The sequence below is a fragment of the Capricornis sumatraensis genome, chromosome 4, assembly GCF_032405125.1.
Source record: "Capricornis sumatraensis isolate serow.1 chromosome 4, serow.2, whole genome shotgun sequence".
Lineage (NCBI taxonomy): Eukaryota > Metazoa > Chordata > Mammalia > Artiodactyla > Bovidae > Capricornis > Capricornis sumatraensis.
The window spans coordinates 130395644-130414300 of NC_091072.1; the positions used below are offsets into that span (position 1 = coordinate 130395644).

The 18657-nt window shown below is 37.7% G+C and overlaps 1 protein-coding gene across 1 annotated transcript in view; it reads left to right on the top strand.

Annotated features, from left to right (window-relative positions):
• The window catches only part of SOX5 (SRY-box transcription factor 5), an 837625-nt gene that overhangs the window by 657649 nt on the left and 161319 nt on the right, over nt 1-18657 (top strand). The window contains exon 9 of the mRNA XM_068970546.1: nt 13350-13470. Coding sequence (XP_068826647.1) covers nt 13350-13470 — 121 coding nt within the window. The remainder of the gene's footprint in view (nt 1-13349; nt 13471-18657) is intronic.

The following is an 18657-nucleotide window of genomic DNA, read 5'->3' on the forward strand; positions in this document are numbered from 1 at the left end:
TGTTGACCATTCTATTTTGTGTTGCCTTTCATTTGTGTGTAAATGACAATTGGCATAGCAATGTGTGATGTAAAATAAGATTGTATTGGTATTGCAAAGCCTAATTCTGTCCATGTGAACAGAGAACCATGCATACTGATAGGAATCAGCCTGTTTTATTATCAAAAACCATATTAAATGATATGAATACTCACACACATGTGAAGAAACAGAATTGCAGTATAAAGACTTCCATTTTATCCTGTAACTACTATCAAGCTATGTAAAATATGTTTAGTCACTAAATTGTGTGCAACTCTTATGAACTCATGGATTGTAGCCCCTAGCCTTCTCTGTCTATGGAATTTTCCAGGCAAGAATAATGGAGGAGGTTACCACTCTCTTCTCCTGGGGATCTTCCCAACCAAAGAATCAAACCCACATCTCCTGCATTTGCAGCTGGATTCTTTATCACTGAGCCACCAAGGAAGCCCTGTAAAATATGACCTTTAAGAAACAGATGATAACCTAATCCTAAATAATATATCCTTCAAGATATTTTAATCATTGCCTTTTAAAATATTTCAAAATTGCCCTTGGGAAATAAAATAGCCCTATTTTTCTATACTCTCACAATTGCTTTCTTAATGAATGCTGAATTTGCCACCCTTAAGTTTCTTTGATTACACACTTTTAAAACAGATTTATTCTTGCCTGAAGTCAACATACAAACTTTGTTTAAGCATGTGTTATTTGTACAGTGAGTATCATCATTTTGGTTGACATGAGTTAAATACATGATATGGTTCTTTATAAGAATGTAATGCTTAAGTTTTGAAAATAAAGGCTTCTATTAGACAAGAAGAACATTTAAGTCAAACCTGCATAATATTAAGGTTGAAATTTAATCGCCTCTTAGTGACAGAGGTCTTAATTCTGCATCATTTGAGAGTGGTCGTATCCTAGTAACAATGCCAATAATAAACACATCATGCAAAAGTAAAAATGTAATAGTGAAATGAGCCATTGAAAGGAAGAGTCAGTGACCATATAATATTTTAGTTTCTATCATATCTAGTAGCAATCTGGTTAAAAAGAAATGACAGTTGCCCTGAAGGAAATAAAGTGGAGGTATTATTGTAGTAGTAGTTTGGAAAGAAAATTGCACTGTGTCTTGACTGGATTATCTCGCAAACTATCCCCACCTCTCAGTGGTGCTGCTTCTTGCCTTCTTTATACAAATTGAGTTTGTATCATCTAAACTCATAGGGCCCAGGGGCCCTTTGGTGACAGGGAGGAGGAGGAAAAGGGGAATTAGAAAAAGAAAATGTGACAGGCAGTTTTGAAAAGAGAAGCAATTTTCCTTGTGGGTCTGTTTCTAAATAGGAGTTCTTTAATGCAATATTTTGCTTCTGCAGAGCAGTCAGTCAGAATCAAGTGCACGCTTGTGCTGTTTTGTGGGGCTTGGCACTGACAGGTTTTATTTAGGAGGGGTAGGGATACAGGGGGATCGGATGTGGGGAAGTTAGTATTTTGGCTGTATCAGCCCTTGAGGCAGAGTTAGCACTTGCATTGGGACAAAAGTATTTGTAGTCATCAGATAACTTTGCAGTCAGCTTCAATAGCATCACTCTTTTTTTTTTTGGCAGCCAAGCTCTTAGTAGAACCATCTGTCTTTCTATTAGTATTTTTGAGGCCTGTTTTGAAGCCACTTTGCTTGGCAAAGTCATTTTCATCCTTGGAAACGATTTTTTAAAAAGTTATGTGGCTTTTTGCCGAAGAAGACTACTATGTAAAAAATCCACATGGCTGTTCATTTTTGTTCTAAAGGAATATGGCTACTCGTCTTTGTCTTGAATCAAATGAAATTAGAGGTGATACAGCTCCAGTGTGACTGTTGAGAAGTGAGAGGAAGAGATTGCAATTTGAGCAGTGTTTTTATGTTCCTGTTTCACTCAATGAGAGGGTCTTTAGTCTTCCTAGTAGATCAATTGGAAGATAAATTGACTCCTTTTTTCTAAATTTTAGTGTAGGTTTTGTTTTTGTTTTTTCATTTTCTAAATGCCACTTCATTGGGTAGGATAAACTTACAAATTGACTTTCTACTATATGAAATGAGAAAACACAGGCTATTAGTGGTCATTGAGGACCCTATGCCTCTTCTTGCTAATGGCGGAAAGTCAGCTTTGTCATCTTGGTTACTCCAGTTTGGGTAATTATATCCTGCCTACCTAAACCCCTCTTGTCATCTCATTTGGATATTATATTTTCCATTTTCTCAAAAACTGCTGTAGAGTATCGTTGTGTGCTTCTAAACAGCTGCTGTGCTCCCCACCAAAGGTGGCTGAATTTCAGCTGGAGGTGAACTGATCCCTATAGACCACATGTGCTTGAATAATATAATACTCACCGGACTAAATTCTTGTAGAACATTTGAAAAGTTTTTGATTTTACATTTTGTTTGTAATTGCGCTGACTTAAATCATAAAACTGCCTTTCATTTTAACATTTGTGTATGCCATTTAAACAAGTCTTCAATCACAACTTCCTGTATTTTGAGCTCTCACACAAACTGCTCCTTAGTTTCATGGAAGAATCTCTCTAGTTTTCTGATTCCTATATTTTCTCAACTTAGTAGTATCTTCCAGGCCTCTCTTCCTGGGGTAAGTCTAAAGCCCATTGCTGTTCAAAAGCAGCTTTGATTTCCTCATAACCTATCCTTGCTGAAGCGCCCCCATCCCCCTGCCTTTCCCCCACCTGTATGCTGAAATTCATCTTCTCTGATTATCAAGCACAGTGACCAGAAACTCACAAAAGGGAAGACTGACAGCATCAAAATTCTGACTGTCTCTCCTCAGGTGCTAGCCTTTTCCATTGCCCTTTTTAATCATCTATGATTACTTTCTTTTTCTTTTCTCACCATAATCATCCCAAACTTCCATACCTTCTCTGAACTCACTTCCTCAATCCCAACATCTCTCATTTTCAGGATATGACCTTTGCCTTCAACATTGAGAAAATTTCTTCCATCAGACCTGGTTTTCCTAACTTCTCATATCCTTGCCTGTAGAACATTATCTGCTTATCCACTTGTATGGCTCCAATCCTCAGGGCCTGGAGAAGCAGATGTTGTTCCCAGTTGAAACGAATCTCCACACCTCCACCTTGCCTTTCATCCTCCTCTGCAGTTGTGGTCCACCAAGTAACTTCTCTCCTACATTTCAAATTCTCAGTATCCACTTGCACCTGTCAGCTAATAAATGTGCTACTGCCTAAAACTCTGCTACTGAAGTAAAATCTCTGCATCCCTATGCAGCTATCATCAAATGTCTCTCCTGACATCTCATCCACTCTTCTCTGAAGAATTATCTACATTTGCCTTCTCCTTTTTCTTGCCTGTTGTTCAGTGTTTGGCCTTCTCTGGTGGCTCAGATGGTTAAGACTCTGCCTGCAATGTGGGAGACCCAGGTTTGATACCCGGGTCGGGAGGATCCCCTAGAGAAGGAACTGGCAACCCACTCCCAGTATTCTTGCCTGGAGAATCCCATGGACAGAGGAGTCTGGCAGGCTACAGTCCATGGGTCTCAGAGTCAGACACGACTGAGCGACCAATACACACGCTCAGTGCTCAGCCTTTAGGAATATGCTATCTTCCATTCTGATGAGTTTGATATTGTTAGGTTCACCACTCTCTTCTAATTAACAATTTCAACAATATTTTGTCTCTAAAATACTCTTTCTACAGCACTTTTCACTGAGACCATCAATCTTAGTATTTCACCTCAATCTTAGTATTTCATTGGTTTTTGTGGTGCTGTACTCATGATTTTCTTCATTCTTATCTAACCTCTGTTCTTAGACTCCTCTTCCTCTGCCCTTTGTTGAATTATTGTTGTGACCCAGATGATTATAAGCTGTCTTCTCTTTATCCTTCAAACCCTCTTTATAGATTATCTAGTCAACTCTCATCAACAAGTGACTCCCCAAACCATAGACTCTAAAAATCTCTTTCACTAGCTTCAGATGGGAGTATCAATCTGCTGATATCTGCTGGTATGATATCTCCAGTGGAACATTATTTTGACACCTCTAATACATATGTTCAGAAACATGTTCATATCTTTCTATGAAAGAAATCATTACCCCTAATGCTTTCTTAGTTTGTTTTTACCAATATAAATAGTTATATAGGCTAAACACTGGGAATTATCTTTGACTCTGGCCTCTTCTCCTTTTCATATATATATATAGTTTCTTTTTTTCTTTTAGGTACAGAGATTTCTTACATATTTATACATGTATAACCTTTGCATCATCAACACCTACCTAGTCTCCACTTTGCTTTGCCTTTCAAATCTCTCCTCCATATACCCACCAGGGTATCCCACCTAAACTACATCCAGCAGAGCTTACAGGGGAAACTCTGTATCAGGTTTCTTTTTCTGATACACAGACTGATATACGCTGACTTTCTAATACTGATTCTTCCTTTATCTTTTTGCTCTTCTACACTGCTTGGTTTTTCCAAGCTATGGTTTTTCCAGGTCATGTATGGATGTGAGAGTTGGACTATAAAGAAAGCTGAGCACCAAAGAATTGATGCTTTTGAACTGTGGTGTTGGAGAAGACTCTTAGGAGTCCCTTGGACTGCAAGGAGATCCAACCAGTCCATCTTAAAGGAAATCAGTCCTGAATATTCATTGGAAGGACTGATGCTAAAGCTGAAACTCCAATAATTTGGCCACCTGATGTGAAGAACTTACTCATTTGAAAAGACTCTGATGCTGGGAAAGATTGAAGGCAGAAGGAGAAGGGAACAGGATGAGATGGCTGGATGGCATCACCGACTCAATGGACATGAGTTTGAGTAAACTCTGGGAGTTGGTGATGGACAGGGAGGCCTGACATGCTACAGTCCATGGGGTCGCAAAGAGTTGGACACGACTGAGCAAATGACCTGAACTGAACTGAACACTGCTTGGTAGCTTCCCTCTCACATGATTTTTTTTTTTTAAATCCCTGATAATTTGCTCATTTCTCATCTCCTCTGCTTAAAGTTGATTCCTCACACTCCCACCTTTTTGCCTGGCAAACTCCTACGTATTTGTTCAGAGTCTGTATCTGCTGGACCTGTCTCCATGAAGCCTACCTTAACTTCTGGCTATGTTAGGAGTTCCTAGTTTGTACTTTCATAGTATATCACATACAAGTCTCTGTTGTTGAACTAATGCCAGTGTTTTCAAGTTATCTATCCCTTTGCCTCACCAAACTCAGGACTTCTGTAGAGCAGATATTATCTGTGCATTCATCTTTGTATTCCTAGTTACCAAAAAAGTGTGCATTCTATTACAGTTAGTAAAAATGTTGATTGAATGAATAATAAACAGACCTATGGGACTAGAAGCTAAATTAATAACCTTAAATATCTACTTGGTATATTAGTTTCATGGAACCCAATGTAAGATTTTGCAATAGAATATTTACATAAAATCCTGGAGAAGGAAATGGCAACCCACTCCAGTATTCTTGCCTGGGAAATCCCAGAGACAGAGAAGCCTGGTGGGCTACAGTCCAAGGGGTGGCAGAGAGTCAGACCCAACTTAGTGACTGAGCGTGATTTACCTAAAATATAAAATATTTAATTATTAATAATTGGTAAGTGTTTAGTCATTCATTTACAAGTGTGATAAAGTGATTATGGTGGATTCATTACATTTTAGGGGTCAAGATTACATTTAGAATCTATGTGGTAGAACTATAAAAAGTGTTAAAACATAATATTCCACCCTAAAGTTTAACATATATAGGAAGTAGCCTCTTAAATTCATTATGTATTATTCTAATTTGTGAATATCATGCCCCCACTAAGAAGACCAAAATTTTGTGACAAAAGTATTTTCCTAAAACTGAATTATAGATGTCCCATATTTTGCAAACCTAAATTAGGAGCTTGAAGGGATTTCATCCATTAAGTAAAGGAAAATAAAGTTAGCAGCGAATAGTACTTGGAAATAGTCAAAATTGGCAAATATATAAGAATAAATTACTAACCTTATTGCATTTATTTTAGAATTTACCCAGGAAACATTATACTGTTTTGATGCGATATGATGTGTCCTTTTCTTCCAAAGGTTGGCTAATTTTTAGCAACAAGGAGCTAAAAGTTACATAAGATACAACAGTAATACAGTTGATGCTCATTATTTGTACTACTTATGTTCTATAAAGGTGACATGAACACTGAATTAGCAAATGCTGAGCAACTGTTTCTAAAGGAAACACAGACTTAAGGTCCGAGGAGCCTTTGGTCACACTATTTTCATCAACTGATCAATACATGTACTTGTTTTATGTGTGTTTCTGTTTAAAGACAACTTATTAATATGTATTATTGATTCTATGTGCATTTTAAACAGCAAAATCATCAAAATTTCTTGCTACCTTGCACAGGTCTGTAAGTGTTCACAAAAGCATTAGTACAAGTAAATTTGGGGAGGGTACAAGTAAATTTTAGTGAGTAGGCAAATTGGCAAATACAGAATCTGCAAATAATGAGGATGAACTCTATTTGAAATGTGGTTTTAGTTGCATAGATGAATTAACCACAGATCTTGGATTATATATGTTTTACTGTTTACTTTATTCTGAAAATAGTTTAGTACAGTGCTCTGTAATCTGTCCTATAATATTCTAAAATAAACACACCATTGGGGCTAGGAAATTAGGTTTATTTTTTATTTTAGTTTTTCCTTTCCCTTATAGTTCCTTCTGTTCCCCACCCCCAGTTCTTCCCAAGTGTTGGAAAAGTGTACTAGATTATTAGGAGATGTAGTTTCAATGTTAACTTTGGGATCTTGAACAATTTATTTGGCCAAACTAAGTCTCATTTATTTATCAGCACAATGACTGTACTATGCCAGATAATTTTGAAGATCTTTCTCAGTCTTGAAAGTATTATTTTATATATGTGGATCTTGGAAAATTCTGGCACTAAAAAAATTATAATACTAAAGCAAAATATTTTTTAAAAAATTATAGTAAAATAACAGATTTTAAAAGCCCTCAAATTTATTGTCATGTATTCTTTAAAATACTAAAAATTTTACCTGAAAGATTATTTAAAATTATTTGAGTATAAATGAATTACCTGGATAAAAACTGTCACACCCACAAGTAGAGAGATTTATGTACATGCAGTAACCAATTAAACAGTATAACAAAAAAATTAACTTTTCAGTAGCAATATAAATATTTTTAAAAACCTTAGAAATAAAATTACCAAGGAAAATGCAATAAGTGTTTGAAGAAGATTCTAATAAATTGAAAGATATAACCTGCCATCAAGCAATTAGGTTAATTAATTCAACAAGAAATTCCATATCCTAAAATTAATGTGGAAAATTAAATGTAAATAAAACCAGGAAATACTTGAGAAAGAAAATAATAATGATAGAATACTAATATCTGCAAAGCTGTAATAATTAAAACATGTTATTAGAACATGGATAGGCAAGTGTATCTGTTCAGTACAGATGTAATATATTTCCAGTATTTCTGTATTACTTTGATATTTCTTCATACATGCATATTCCCAAGAATCATGTATTTATCTTAATGCATGTGACCTTTTATCTATATCTTAAGAACAGGATCACAAAGCAGCTGGTATTTCATGCTGCCATTTTTCTCCGGTGAAACTGAATTCCTTTCTGGTTGTTAAAGAAGTTTGTTGTCCACAGGCCTTTTGTGGACATTTGGAGTTGGAGCACGAAGAAGAAATTACATAGATAGAATTATATAATACATTCTTTTCCTTTATTTATGAATTACTAATTCATATAATAATTAAGATGCTGCTCTAAACCCTAAAGTTGCAATTATAAATGTTACAACCTCTTTCCTAAATGAGCTCATAGGTCTTAAGGGAGACTCAAGTACAAGTAACTGTTACTCAATGCATTAAGTATTGTATTATTTATTGTAAGTATTGTAAGTATTTGTGAAATTAAAGAAGTAACAATTGTTTCTGCCTAAAACCTGGCATCATAAGAAAGAAATGCTTCACAGGCAAAGGCATTATGTAGGTCTCAAAAGCCTTTGAAAAATAAGTAGAATTTTTTGCCAAGAAGAAAAGGAAAAGAGAAAGTACTAAAAACAGAGGAGAAAAATGCTTTTGAGTCTCTTTAAGCATGGAAAAGCACCATGTATGCAAGGAAGTCTTCATGATCCATTGAGGCAAGAGTACAGGATATCTGAAGGAGGGCAGAAAAATGGCTGAAAAGATGGAGTAGGAAAAAACTGTGAATAAACTTGAATAATATATAGAAGGATTTGGTCGTTATTCTCTTTGTGAAAGCAAACCATCCCAAAGCTTTTCATAAGAGGAGCATGTGAAATACAGATACAAGGCTCGTTAAGAAACAATTCTATAAGGAATATAGTTTAATATGCTCTCAGCACCAGACCTGTAAGAGGCAGTCTCCCTTTCAAATACTTATGTACCTGAAGTTGACGTAGTTGCCTATAAAAGTGAAAGTTTAGTCACTCAGTCCAACTCTTTGCGACCTCATGGACTGTAGCCTGCCAGGCTCCTCTGTCCATGAAATTCTCCAGGCAAGAATGCTGGAGTGGGTAGCCATTCTCTTCTGCAGGGAATCTTCCCGGCTCAGGAATCGAACCTGGGTCTCCTGCAGAGCAGGCAGATTCTTTACCATCAAGGCAAAACAAGAAGATTAAAAAAAAAAAAACAACCTCTTGACAGTGACTTCAGCATTCTTTAAGACAGTACTTCTCAAACCTGCATGCACATTGGAATCATCAGGGGGACATTAAATAAGGCTAATGGCTGGGTCTCAATCCTGTGGGTTCAGATTTAATTGGTCTGGAAACAGTCTGGGCACTGAGTGTTTTTCAGAGCTTGCTAGGTGATTTTAAAATGCACATTCAAGTTTAAGAACTACTTCACTAAAACAAGAACCTATTGTTTCTGCAATTGTACAAGTTATTTTCCCCAAATTTTAAGGTCTCTGAAATTTGGATGCCTCTTCTAACCCTTGTATATATTCCATTTGAAGTTCCTTTCTTCTTACCTCTAAAGTGCTCTTATTAAATTTATAACCATCTTATACATCATTTAACCAGTGGTGTCTCAGAAAGGCGATGTACTATATAAAATATAATAACTTATTTCCAAACAAGGAAATATGAAGGATACATAGTAGCTGGTGATAACCCTTAACCAGTATGGCTGGTTTGTTGTTTGTTTCTTTGTTTGATTGTTATTCTGGTCTGTGTCCACTGCTTACACAGACCCAGTCCCCACGCTGTTTTCTTCAAATGTCTCCCATTATTTCAGGCCACTTTTTCCTGCATACCTGCTCAGCATGCAGTCTCTAATTTTAATCAATTGTTTTCCAGTGGTTTCTTAATAAGGTTTATCTTTCCCCCAGTATGTTCAAAAAAATTTTGGCTGTAGTGGTATAACATCTACAACCTTCAGCTCTAACCTTAAAACACTGTCTTTTTGTTTTCTGGTTGTGTTGTTCACTTTATTTCACTCTGGTGGCAGTGATAGATAGGTTTTAAAATACTTTTTGCTAAAAGAAATGCTTTCCAGTTTGGAGTCGTTTCTGAAAACTGATCTCTCATTCTTCAGTGCTCTTTTCTCTTTCTGCCTGGCTGGCTGGTGGGCTGGCTCTTTCTCTCTCTCCCCAGTCCCCATTCTCATCATGCCTTCTCTCTCTCTCTCCTTTTCCCTCTCTCTCTCAACATTCCCCACTCCCCGCCAACAACACCCACTCACCAACCAAAATCTCAGAAATATCTCTGAGGTTTAGTATGAAAGATGAAATGAAGGAGAAACTGAGGGTAGGCTTTTGACATGAGAAATGAGAATAAGCATTATGTGTCCTAAGAATGTCAGTGAGAGAAAAGGAAATCAAGTCTGGGAGATATTTCAGAGTTGTTATTAAGGTTAGCAACTGAATGAATTTGGTTTGTGTTTTTGTTTTGTTTTGTGTATGTACTTGTTTTACATTTAACTGTTATCTGCACTGTAATATAAGCTCCATGGGCATAGGATCTTGGTTGTCTTGTTCAGAACAGTGTCTGTACTACCTAGCTCATTTTCTTATGCATAGCATGTGTGCATAAAATAGTTATTTTCCAAATAACTGCATTAATGTGAGGGAAAAATAGTAAAGGAAAACAAAATGTCAGATGTGTGATTTTTAGCATGATTATAAATTCTCATTCATACGTTCACAGACAAACACTAACCAATAACCATGTCCATGAGAGAAATCCTGTTGAAATGTTTGAAAAACTATCTGAGATATTTCAGTAAATGACAACTTCTGCATTCAGTAATAATGTGACATAGCTGCAGAAATTACTGCATTAGTTTATATTTCTAAAAATTATTGTTCAATTCAAAGAAAATAGTGATTCCATTGTATTAGATTATTGAATTATATGAATCCCACATTCTGAGAGTGACAAATGAAAATTAAAGTGTGTTCTAAGATGGCAGCCAAAACAGAGGTCATATGATTTGAAAGTGAAAGAGAAAATCACTCAGTTGTGTCTGAATCTTTTAACCCCATGGATTACACAGTTTAATTCAGTTCAGTCGCTCAGTCGTGTCTGACTCTTTGCTTCCCTATGGACTGTAGCACGCCAGGCCTCCGTGTCCATCACCAACTCCAAGAGTTTACTCAAACTCATTTCCATTGAGTCGGTGATGCCATCCAGTCATCTCATCCTCTGTCGTCCCCTTCTCCTCCTGCCCTCAATCTTTCCCAGCATCAAGGTCCTTTCCAATGAGTCAGTTCTTCGCATCAGGTGGCCAGAGTATTAGAGTTTCAGCTTCAACATCAGTCCTTCCAATGAACATTCAGGACTGTTTTCCTTTAGGATTGGTTGGATCTCCTTGCAGTCCAAGGGACTCTCAAGAGTCTTCTCCAACACCACAGTTCAAAAGCATCAATTCTTCGGTGCTCAGCTTTCTTTACAGTCCAACTCTCACATCCATACATGACTACTGGAAAAACCATAGCCTTGACTAGACAGACCTTTGTTGGCAAAGTAATGTCTCTGCTTTTTAGCATGCTCTCTAGGTTGGTCATAACTTTTCTTCCAAGGAATAAGTGTCTTTTTATTTCATGGCTGCAGGCACCGTCTGCAGTGATTTTGAGGCCCAAGAAAATAAAGTCAGCTACTGTTTCCACTGTTTCCCCATCTATTTGACATGAAGTGATGGGACCAGATGCCATGATCTTTGTTTTCTGAATGTTGAGCTTTAAGCCAACTTTTTCACTCTCCTCTTTTACTTTCATCAAGAGGCTCCTTAGTTCCTCTTCACTTTCTGCCATAAGGGTGGTGCCATCTGCATATCTGAGGTTATTGATATTTCTCCCGGCAATCTTGATTCCAGCTTGTGCTTCTTCCAGCCTCATGTTTCTCATGATGTACTCTGCATATAAGTTAAATAAGCAGGGTGACAATATACAGCATTGATGTACTCCTTTTCCTATTTGGGACCTGTCTGTTGTTCCATGTCCAGTTCTAACTGTTGCTTCCTGACCTGCATACAGATTTCTCAAGAGGGAGGTCAGGTGGTATGGTATTCCCATCTTTTTCAGAATTTTCCACAGATTATTGTGATCCACATAGTCAAAGGCTTTGGCATGGTCACTAAAGCAGAAATAGTTGTTTTCTGGAACCCTCTTGCTTTTTCGATGATCCAGCAGATGTTGGCAATTTGATCTCTGGTTCCTCTGCCTTTTCTAAAACCAGCTTGAACATCTGGCAGTTCATGGTTCACGTATTGCTGAAGCTTGGCCTGGATAATTTTGAGCATGACTTCACTAGCATGTGAGATGAGTGCAATTGTGTGTTAGTTTGAGCATTCTTCGGCATTGCTTTTCTTAGGGATTGGAATGAAAACTGACTTTTTCCAGTCCTGTGGTCACTGCCAAGTTTTCCAAATTTATGGTGGCATATTGAGTACAGCACTTTCACAGCATCATCATTTAGGATTTGAAATAGCTCAACTAGAATTCCATCACCTCCATTAGCTTTGTCTGTAGTGATGCTTTCTAAGGCCTTCTTGACTTCAAATTCCAGGATGTCTGACTCTAGGTGAGTGATCACACCATCGTGATTATCTGGGTGATGAATATCTTTTTTGTACAGTTCTTCTGTGTATTCTTGCTACCTCCTCTTAATATCTTTTGCTTCTGTTTGATCCATAGCATTGCTGTTCTTGATTGAGCCCGACTCCAGGCCAGAATACTAGAGTGGTTAGCCATTCCCCTTTCCAGGGGATCTTCCCAATCCAGGAATCAAACCCTGGTCTCCCTCATTACAGGTGGATTCTTTACCAGCTGAGCCACCAGGGAAGCCATATGGTTTGAAGAATGGTTCAGTTGCCTGAAAGGAGATAGATGACAAAGTAAGTCTAGGACAGAGAAGGATCCAAGGAACCAGATCCTAGACATAGTTTTGACACTCCCCCACCCCATTCAATGGCCATGGCAAATCAGTTCTCTTTTGGCCCTAGTTGCCTCTTCTATTAGAAGCTTCCCAAGAGGTGTAGTGGCAAAGAATCCTTCTGCCAATGATAAAGGTCCAAGAGACACAAATTTGATCCCTGGGTCAGAAAGATCCTTGGAGAAGGGAATGGCAACCCATTCCAGTATTCCATGTAGAGAAGAGCCTGGTAGACTACAGTCCATGGGCTTGCAAAGAGTGAGACTCAATGGAGCATACATGTGCGCGTGAACATGTGTGCGCACACACACACACAGACACACACACCTCTTCTGTAAAGAATAGAGAACGTCTTAATACTCTCTAAGCTTTCTTCCAGATCTTTATTCAAACATTTAAAAACTCAGCATTACACATGAACATGAGAATTATCTTCAAGTAGTGAAGAACTTATAAAATGGTACAGTTTAGTTAATTTTGTTTTAGAAGGTAGAATTAGTCCCAACAAATGGGATTTATAAAAAGAGATTTTAGTTCAACCTAACCGGTACTTTTAAAATCATTACATTCATGCAATAGGAAAAGACTTGTAGTGTGAAGCATCAATAGATACTTCACCACTGTCAAGGATATATGTAGGAAAATTATTCATCAGGTTAGAAAGTGAACTTGATATCACCTTCCAGTTATAGTATTTAGTATTCTGAATCTGCTGTCTAAAGCAGTCCCAAGGCAGTCTCACGTCCAGTGTTCTAGCAAACTTGTATGCCAGTATATTGAACTGAATATTTTTTTCCTTTTATCATAAAATTAGGAGGGTTGGGAAGTATGGAATATCAAGACTTCTTCTCTTTGATTCGCTCTAATACGTTCAGCAGGTTCAAGGTCAACTGCCGCCATTAATGATTCCCGTATTCCCTCCTGATCAACGGACACTGGCTGCAGCTGCCCAGCAAGGATTCCTCCTTCCTCCAGGCTTCAGCTATAAGGCTGGATGTAGTAAGTACCGTTGATTTTTCATTTGGGAGTGGGTGGAGGGCATGGCTTTAGGCAATTTAATATTCCTGCCACACCAAGAAATGAGATCACCCATAGAGCATTTTTATTTTAAAGGGGAAATACATGGAAAATGAAGAAAAGGATTTATGTTGATATTTAAGTGTCTAGAATATTTCTGTGTTTCTGAAGCCAATATTTCCTTTGTATAATTTGGTTTCATAATTTTTATTTCCAGTGTATTCCTAAAATATGAATATGATTTTCAGGTTCAATTTATTTTTACATAGGTAAAATAGGAATATCCCTGGCTTCCCTAGTAGCTGCAGTGCGGAAGACCCATATGTGATCCCTGGGTAGGGAAGATCCCCCGTTAAAGGGAATGACAACCCACTCCAGTATTCTTGCCTGGAAAATTCCATGGGCAGAGGAGCCTGGCAGGCTTCAGTCCATGGGGTCACAAAGAAAAGACAGGAACATGCATTTTAATAGATTTCCATTGTGGAGAAGGCAATGGCAACCCACTCCAGTACTCTTGCCTGGAAAATCCCATGGATGGGGAACCTGGTAGGCTGCAGTCCATGGGGTCGCTAAGAGTCGGACATGACTGAGCGACTTCACTTTCACTTTTCACTTTCATGCAATGGAGAAGGAAATGGCAACCCACTCCAGTGTTCTTGCCTGGAGAATCCCAGGGACAGGGGAGCCTGGTGGGCCTCGTCTATGTGGTCGCACAGAGTCGGACACGACTGAGGCGAGTTAGCAGCAGCAGCAGCAGGTTTCCATTGTGCTTTGAGGTAAACCCAAGTTTCCTAATGTGAATTAGCCGGCCTTCTATTATCCATCTCCTCCCTATATTTACAGCCTAGGTTCCCACTGGTATTCGTCTAGCTTTTAGACCAAACCATACTCTTTCTTAACTTGTGACTTGAATTGTCTGTGTTCACTCTCCTTGGTGTCGTGAACCTCTTCCAACTCAGACCAGGGAAGGCTGGCCTGAACTAGTTAGATCCCTTTCTCCAGGTTCCTTTGGATACTATATATTTTCTTCCACTTCAATTGTAAACTGAGGGCCAGTGCTCCTTTTGTTTCATTTATTGTTATATCTAAAGTTTTAGTACAGTATTCAACTATTTGTTGAATGAATTAATGAGTATTCATTACAAACAAAAAAAGGGATTTTTACATTGATAGTCTATATTGAGATGACTGTTTATATTGCTTATTAACTTTAGTCGCCTCTGTTTTTATGACCTTTTTTTTTTAACCAAAATCAAAATTCTACACTGTTTTGGAAACAGTCTAATACTTTATTTTCCAAAATTCAGAGACTCAAAATGCAAACTATAATCTGTAGATAAAAATAGTAACAAATTCCAAAGAGGGAGTAGGCTGCTAAGCTAAGTATCTTCCAGAACATCATTATCATGCTCAAAACATACAGAGAAAGCAAGTATATTGAAGTATTTTCATAGATCAAAGTAGAATACCATTGAAAACAATTAGCAAAATATTATCACTTTATATATTTATATAGAATATTTTGTAAGTTCCAGTAGATTTTGTTTCATTATATGTTAATAAATTGTCCCATTAACATCCTGCTGTGCTGCAACACTTACTGCATTTGAGAAATTCTGTTAAATATTACTAGAAATCAGATATACTTCTTGCTAAATGATGTCTTGAAATTTCATATTTAACATTCATTTCTAGTTTTTATACCTTCCTGTATACAATATTGAAGAAATGGGATGTAATTTTTTAAATATACAGAGCTGTAAATATAAGTAGATGCAACTATGGAGTCTAGGTAAAAATGAACTGAACTGAGGAGTTTCAAAATTCAGACTTGTAAGACACTTTGTTCTTTACAATTTTTAACATGGCTTTTGCATATCTTTCTCTTTGGTTTCTGTGTTTTAAGATGGTGTTCTCACTCTGGATCTTTAATTTATTCATTTAATATGTTTGTCACATAATTGTGTCTTTGTAGACTGATTCATCCAGAAATAGCAGCTTCCTTTTTTTAACTAAGGACTACATTTATATTCTAAATATTTAAATTCTAAAAATAACTTAAATTTTAAGAAGAAAATTTTAAATTCTATCACTACATTAATTTCTGAGTTTTTAACTATAAAATACATTTTGTTTCCGTATACCTAAGGAATTACTATTCACATTAAATGCACGTTGCCAGTGTGTTTTTTTGTAGCTTTGGTTACTAAAGTGAAAGAAAAAATGTTTTTAAAAATCAGATTGCCTCAGATTGCACCTGCAGTACATACATACAGACCAGTTCTGTTTTCCAAAAAGAAATGTTTTAAGCAACTGTAAAAATAAGTCCCATTTTCAGATACTTTCTGAAGAGAAAACCTCATTGAGTGTGAACAGTAGTATAACTATGGACCTGGAAAAGGTCAAGAACACCTCTCCCTCACTCCCATTTGATGAGTTGGCATAGCAAACTTGTTCAGTGTAATGTGGCATGGAGAAATACATCCCTTCCTAAAGTGAAAGTGAAACTGAAGGTGAAAGTGAAGTTGCTCAGTCGTGTCCGACTCTTTGCGACCCTGTGGACTGTAGCCCACCAGGCTCCTCTGTCCATGGGATTCTCCAGGCATCAACCATTTGATATTTATAACTTCAGTGCTTAAAGTTATAAATGATACCACATCTTTAGAATGTTTGGGAATAAAGTAGGATAAGATCTCTACAGCTGCTGGCAAGCTTGAAACTACAGTCATGCCAAACTGAATCTAAGATGAAGCCAGTAGCAAAATAAAGTGCCATCCTTGTTGACACTCTCATGCTCTGAGTCAGTTTGAGTTGAGGAGCTAGGTGGAAGCGATAAATAGTCCAGACTATTTCCTCCATAATCATGTATCAGGAGAGGAATTGAGATAGGGGAAGAAGCAAATCTCTCCATCATCCCTCTTCAGTGGGACTTCCTGTTTTATCCCCCACACTCAAATTCTCTGTTATTTGTGACGTCTCTGGCTCTCATTTGTTTTGAGTAATAGTACATAGTTTTCAGTGAAAGTGACACTGACTAATCCATCTTGATTTGAGTCCCAAGTAAATAAGAAAAATGAACTATTTTTAATATACTCAAAGGCTTTTCATCAATCCATTCAAGAAGGTACTGATGATACATTTTTCTATTTAAACGTCATGTGTCTTGATAAATAAAATTAAAATCTCTGAAACTACCCAAGAAAGTTAAAATAATATCAATGGGGGAAAAAAAAAAGCACAAGTTGGGTAACTAATAATCATACATTGAGTTAGTGTCTTCTATTTTCCAAAAAATAAGTTTTTCATTGAAAATAAAGGTATTTTGCCTATAATGAATATAATTGTAGAAATATCATATGGAATGGACACCTACAGAATATGCTTGCTGGGATTTCTATTAACTACTAGAAAACATATCATTAGTTCACTTCAGTTCAGTTCAGTTGCTCAGTCATGTCCGACTCTTTGCGACCCCATGAACCTTGGAGCACGCCAGGCCTCCCTGTCCATCACCATCTCCCGGAATTCACTCAGACTCACGTCCATCAGGTCAGTGATGCCATCCAGCCATCTCATCCTCTGTCGTCCCCTTCTCCTCCTGTCCCCAATCTCTCCCAGAATCAGAGTCTTTTCCAATGAGTCAACTCTTCACATGAGGAGGCCAAAGTACTGGAACTTCAGCTTTAGCATCATTCCTTCCAAAGAAATCCCAGGGTTGATCTCCTTCAGAATGGACAGGTTGGATCTCCTTGCAGTCCAAGGGACTCTCAAGGGTCTTCTCCAACACCACAGTTCAAACGCATCAATTCTTCGGCGCTCAGCCTTCTTCACAGTCCAACTCTCATATCCATACATGATCACAGGAAAAACCATAGCCTTGACTAGACGGACCTTAGTCGGCAAAGTAATGTCTCTGCTTTTGAATATACTATCTAGGCTGGTCATAACTTTTCTTCCAATGAGTAAGCGTCTTTTAATTTCATGGCTTCAGTCACCATCTGCAGTGATTTTGGAGCCCAAAAAAATGAAGTCTGACACTGTTTCTACTGTTTCCTCATCTATTTCCCATGAAGTAGTGGGACCAGATGCCATGATATTTGTTTTCTGAATGTTGAGCTTTAAGCCAACTTTTTCACTCTCCTCTTTCACTTTCATCAAGAGGCTTTTTAGCTCCTCTTCATTTTCTGCCATAAGGGTGATGTCATCTGCGTATCTGAGGTTATTGATATTTCTCCCAGCAATCTTGATTCCACCTTGTGCTTCTTCCAGCCCAGTGTTTCTCATGATGTACTCTGCATATAAGTTAAATAAGCAGGGTGACAATATACAGCCTTGACACACTCCTTTTCCTATTTGGAACCAGTCATTTGTTCCATGTCCAGTTCTAACTGTTGCTTCCTGACCTGCATACAGATTTCTCAAGAGGCAGGTTAGGTGGTCTGGTATGCCCATCTGTTTCAGAATTTTCCACAGTTTATTGTGATCCACACAGTCCTAGTCAATAAAGCAGAAATAGATGTTTTTCTGGAACTCTCTTGCTTTTTCCATGATCCAGTGGATGTTGGCAATTTGATCTCTGGTTCTTCTGCCTTTTCTAAAACCAGCTTGAACATCAGGGAGTTCACGGTTCACGTATTGCTGACGCTTGGCTTGGAGAATTTTGAGCATGACTTTATTAGCACGTGAGATGAGTGCAATTGTGCGGTGGTTTGAGCATTCTTTGGCATTGCCTTTCTTTGGAATTGGAATGAAAACTGACCTTTTCCAGTCCTGTGGCCACTGGTGAGTTTTCCAAATTTCCTGGCATACTGAGTACAGCACTTTCACAGCATCATCTTTCAGGATTTGCAACAGCTCAACTGGAATTCCATCACCTCCACTAGCTTTGTTCGTAATGATGCTTTCTAAGGCCCACTTGACTTCACATTCTAGATGAGTGATCACACCATCATGATCATCTGGGTAGTGAAGATCTTTTTTGTACAGTTCTTCTGTGTATTCTTGCCACCTCTTCTTAATATCTTCTGCTTCTGTTAGGTCCAGACCATTTCTGTCCTTTACCGAGCCCATCTTTGCATGAAATATTACCCTGGTATCTCTAATTTTCTTGAAGAGATCTCTAGTCTTTCCCATTCTGTTGTTTTCCTCTGTTTCTTTGCATTGATCACT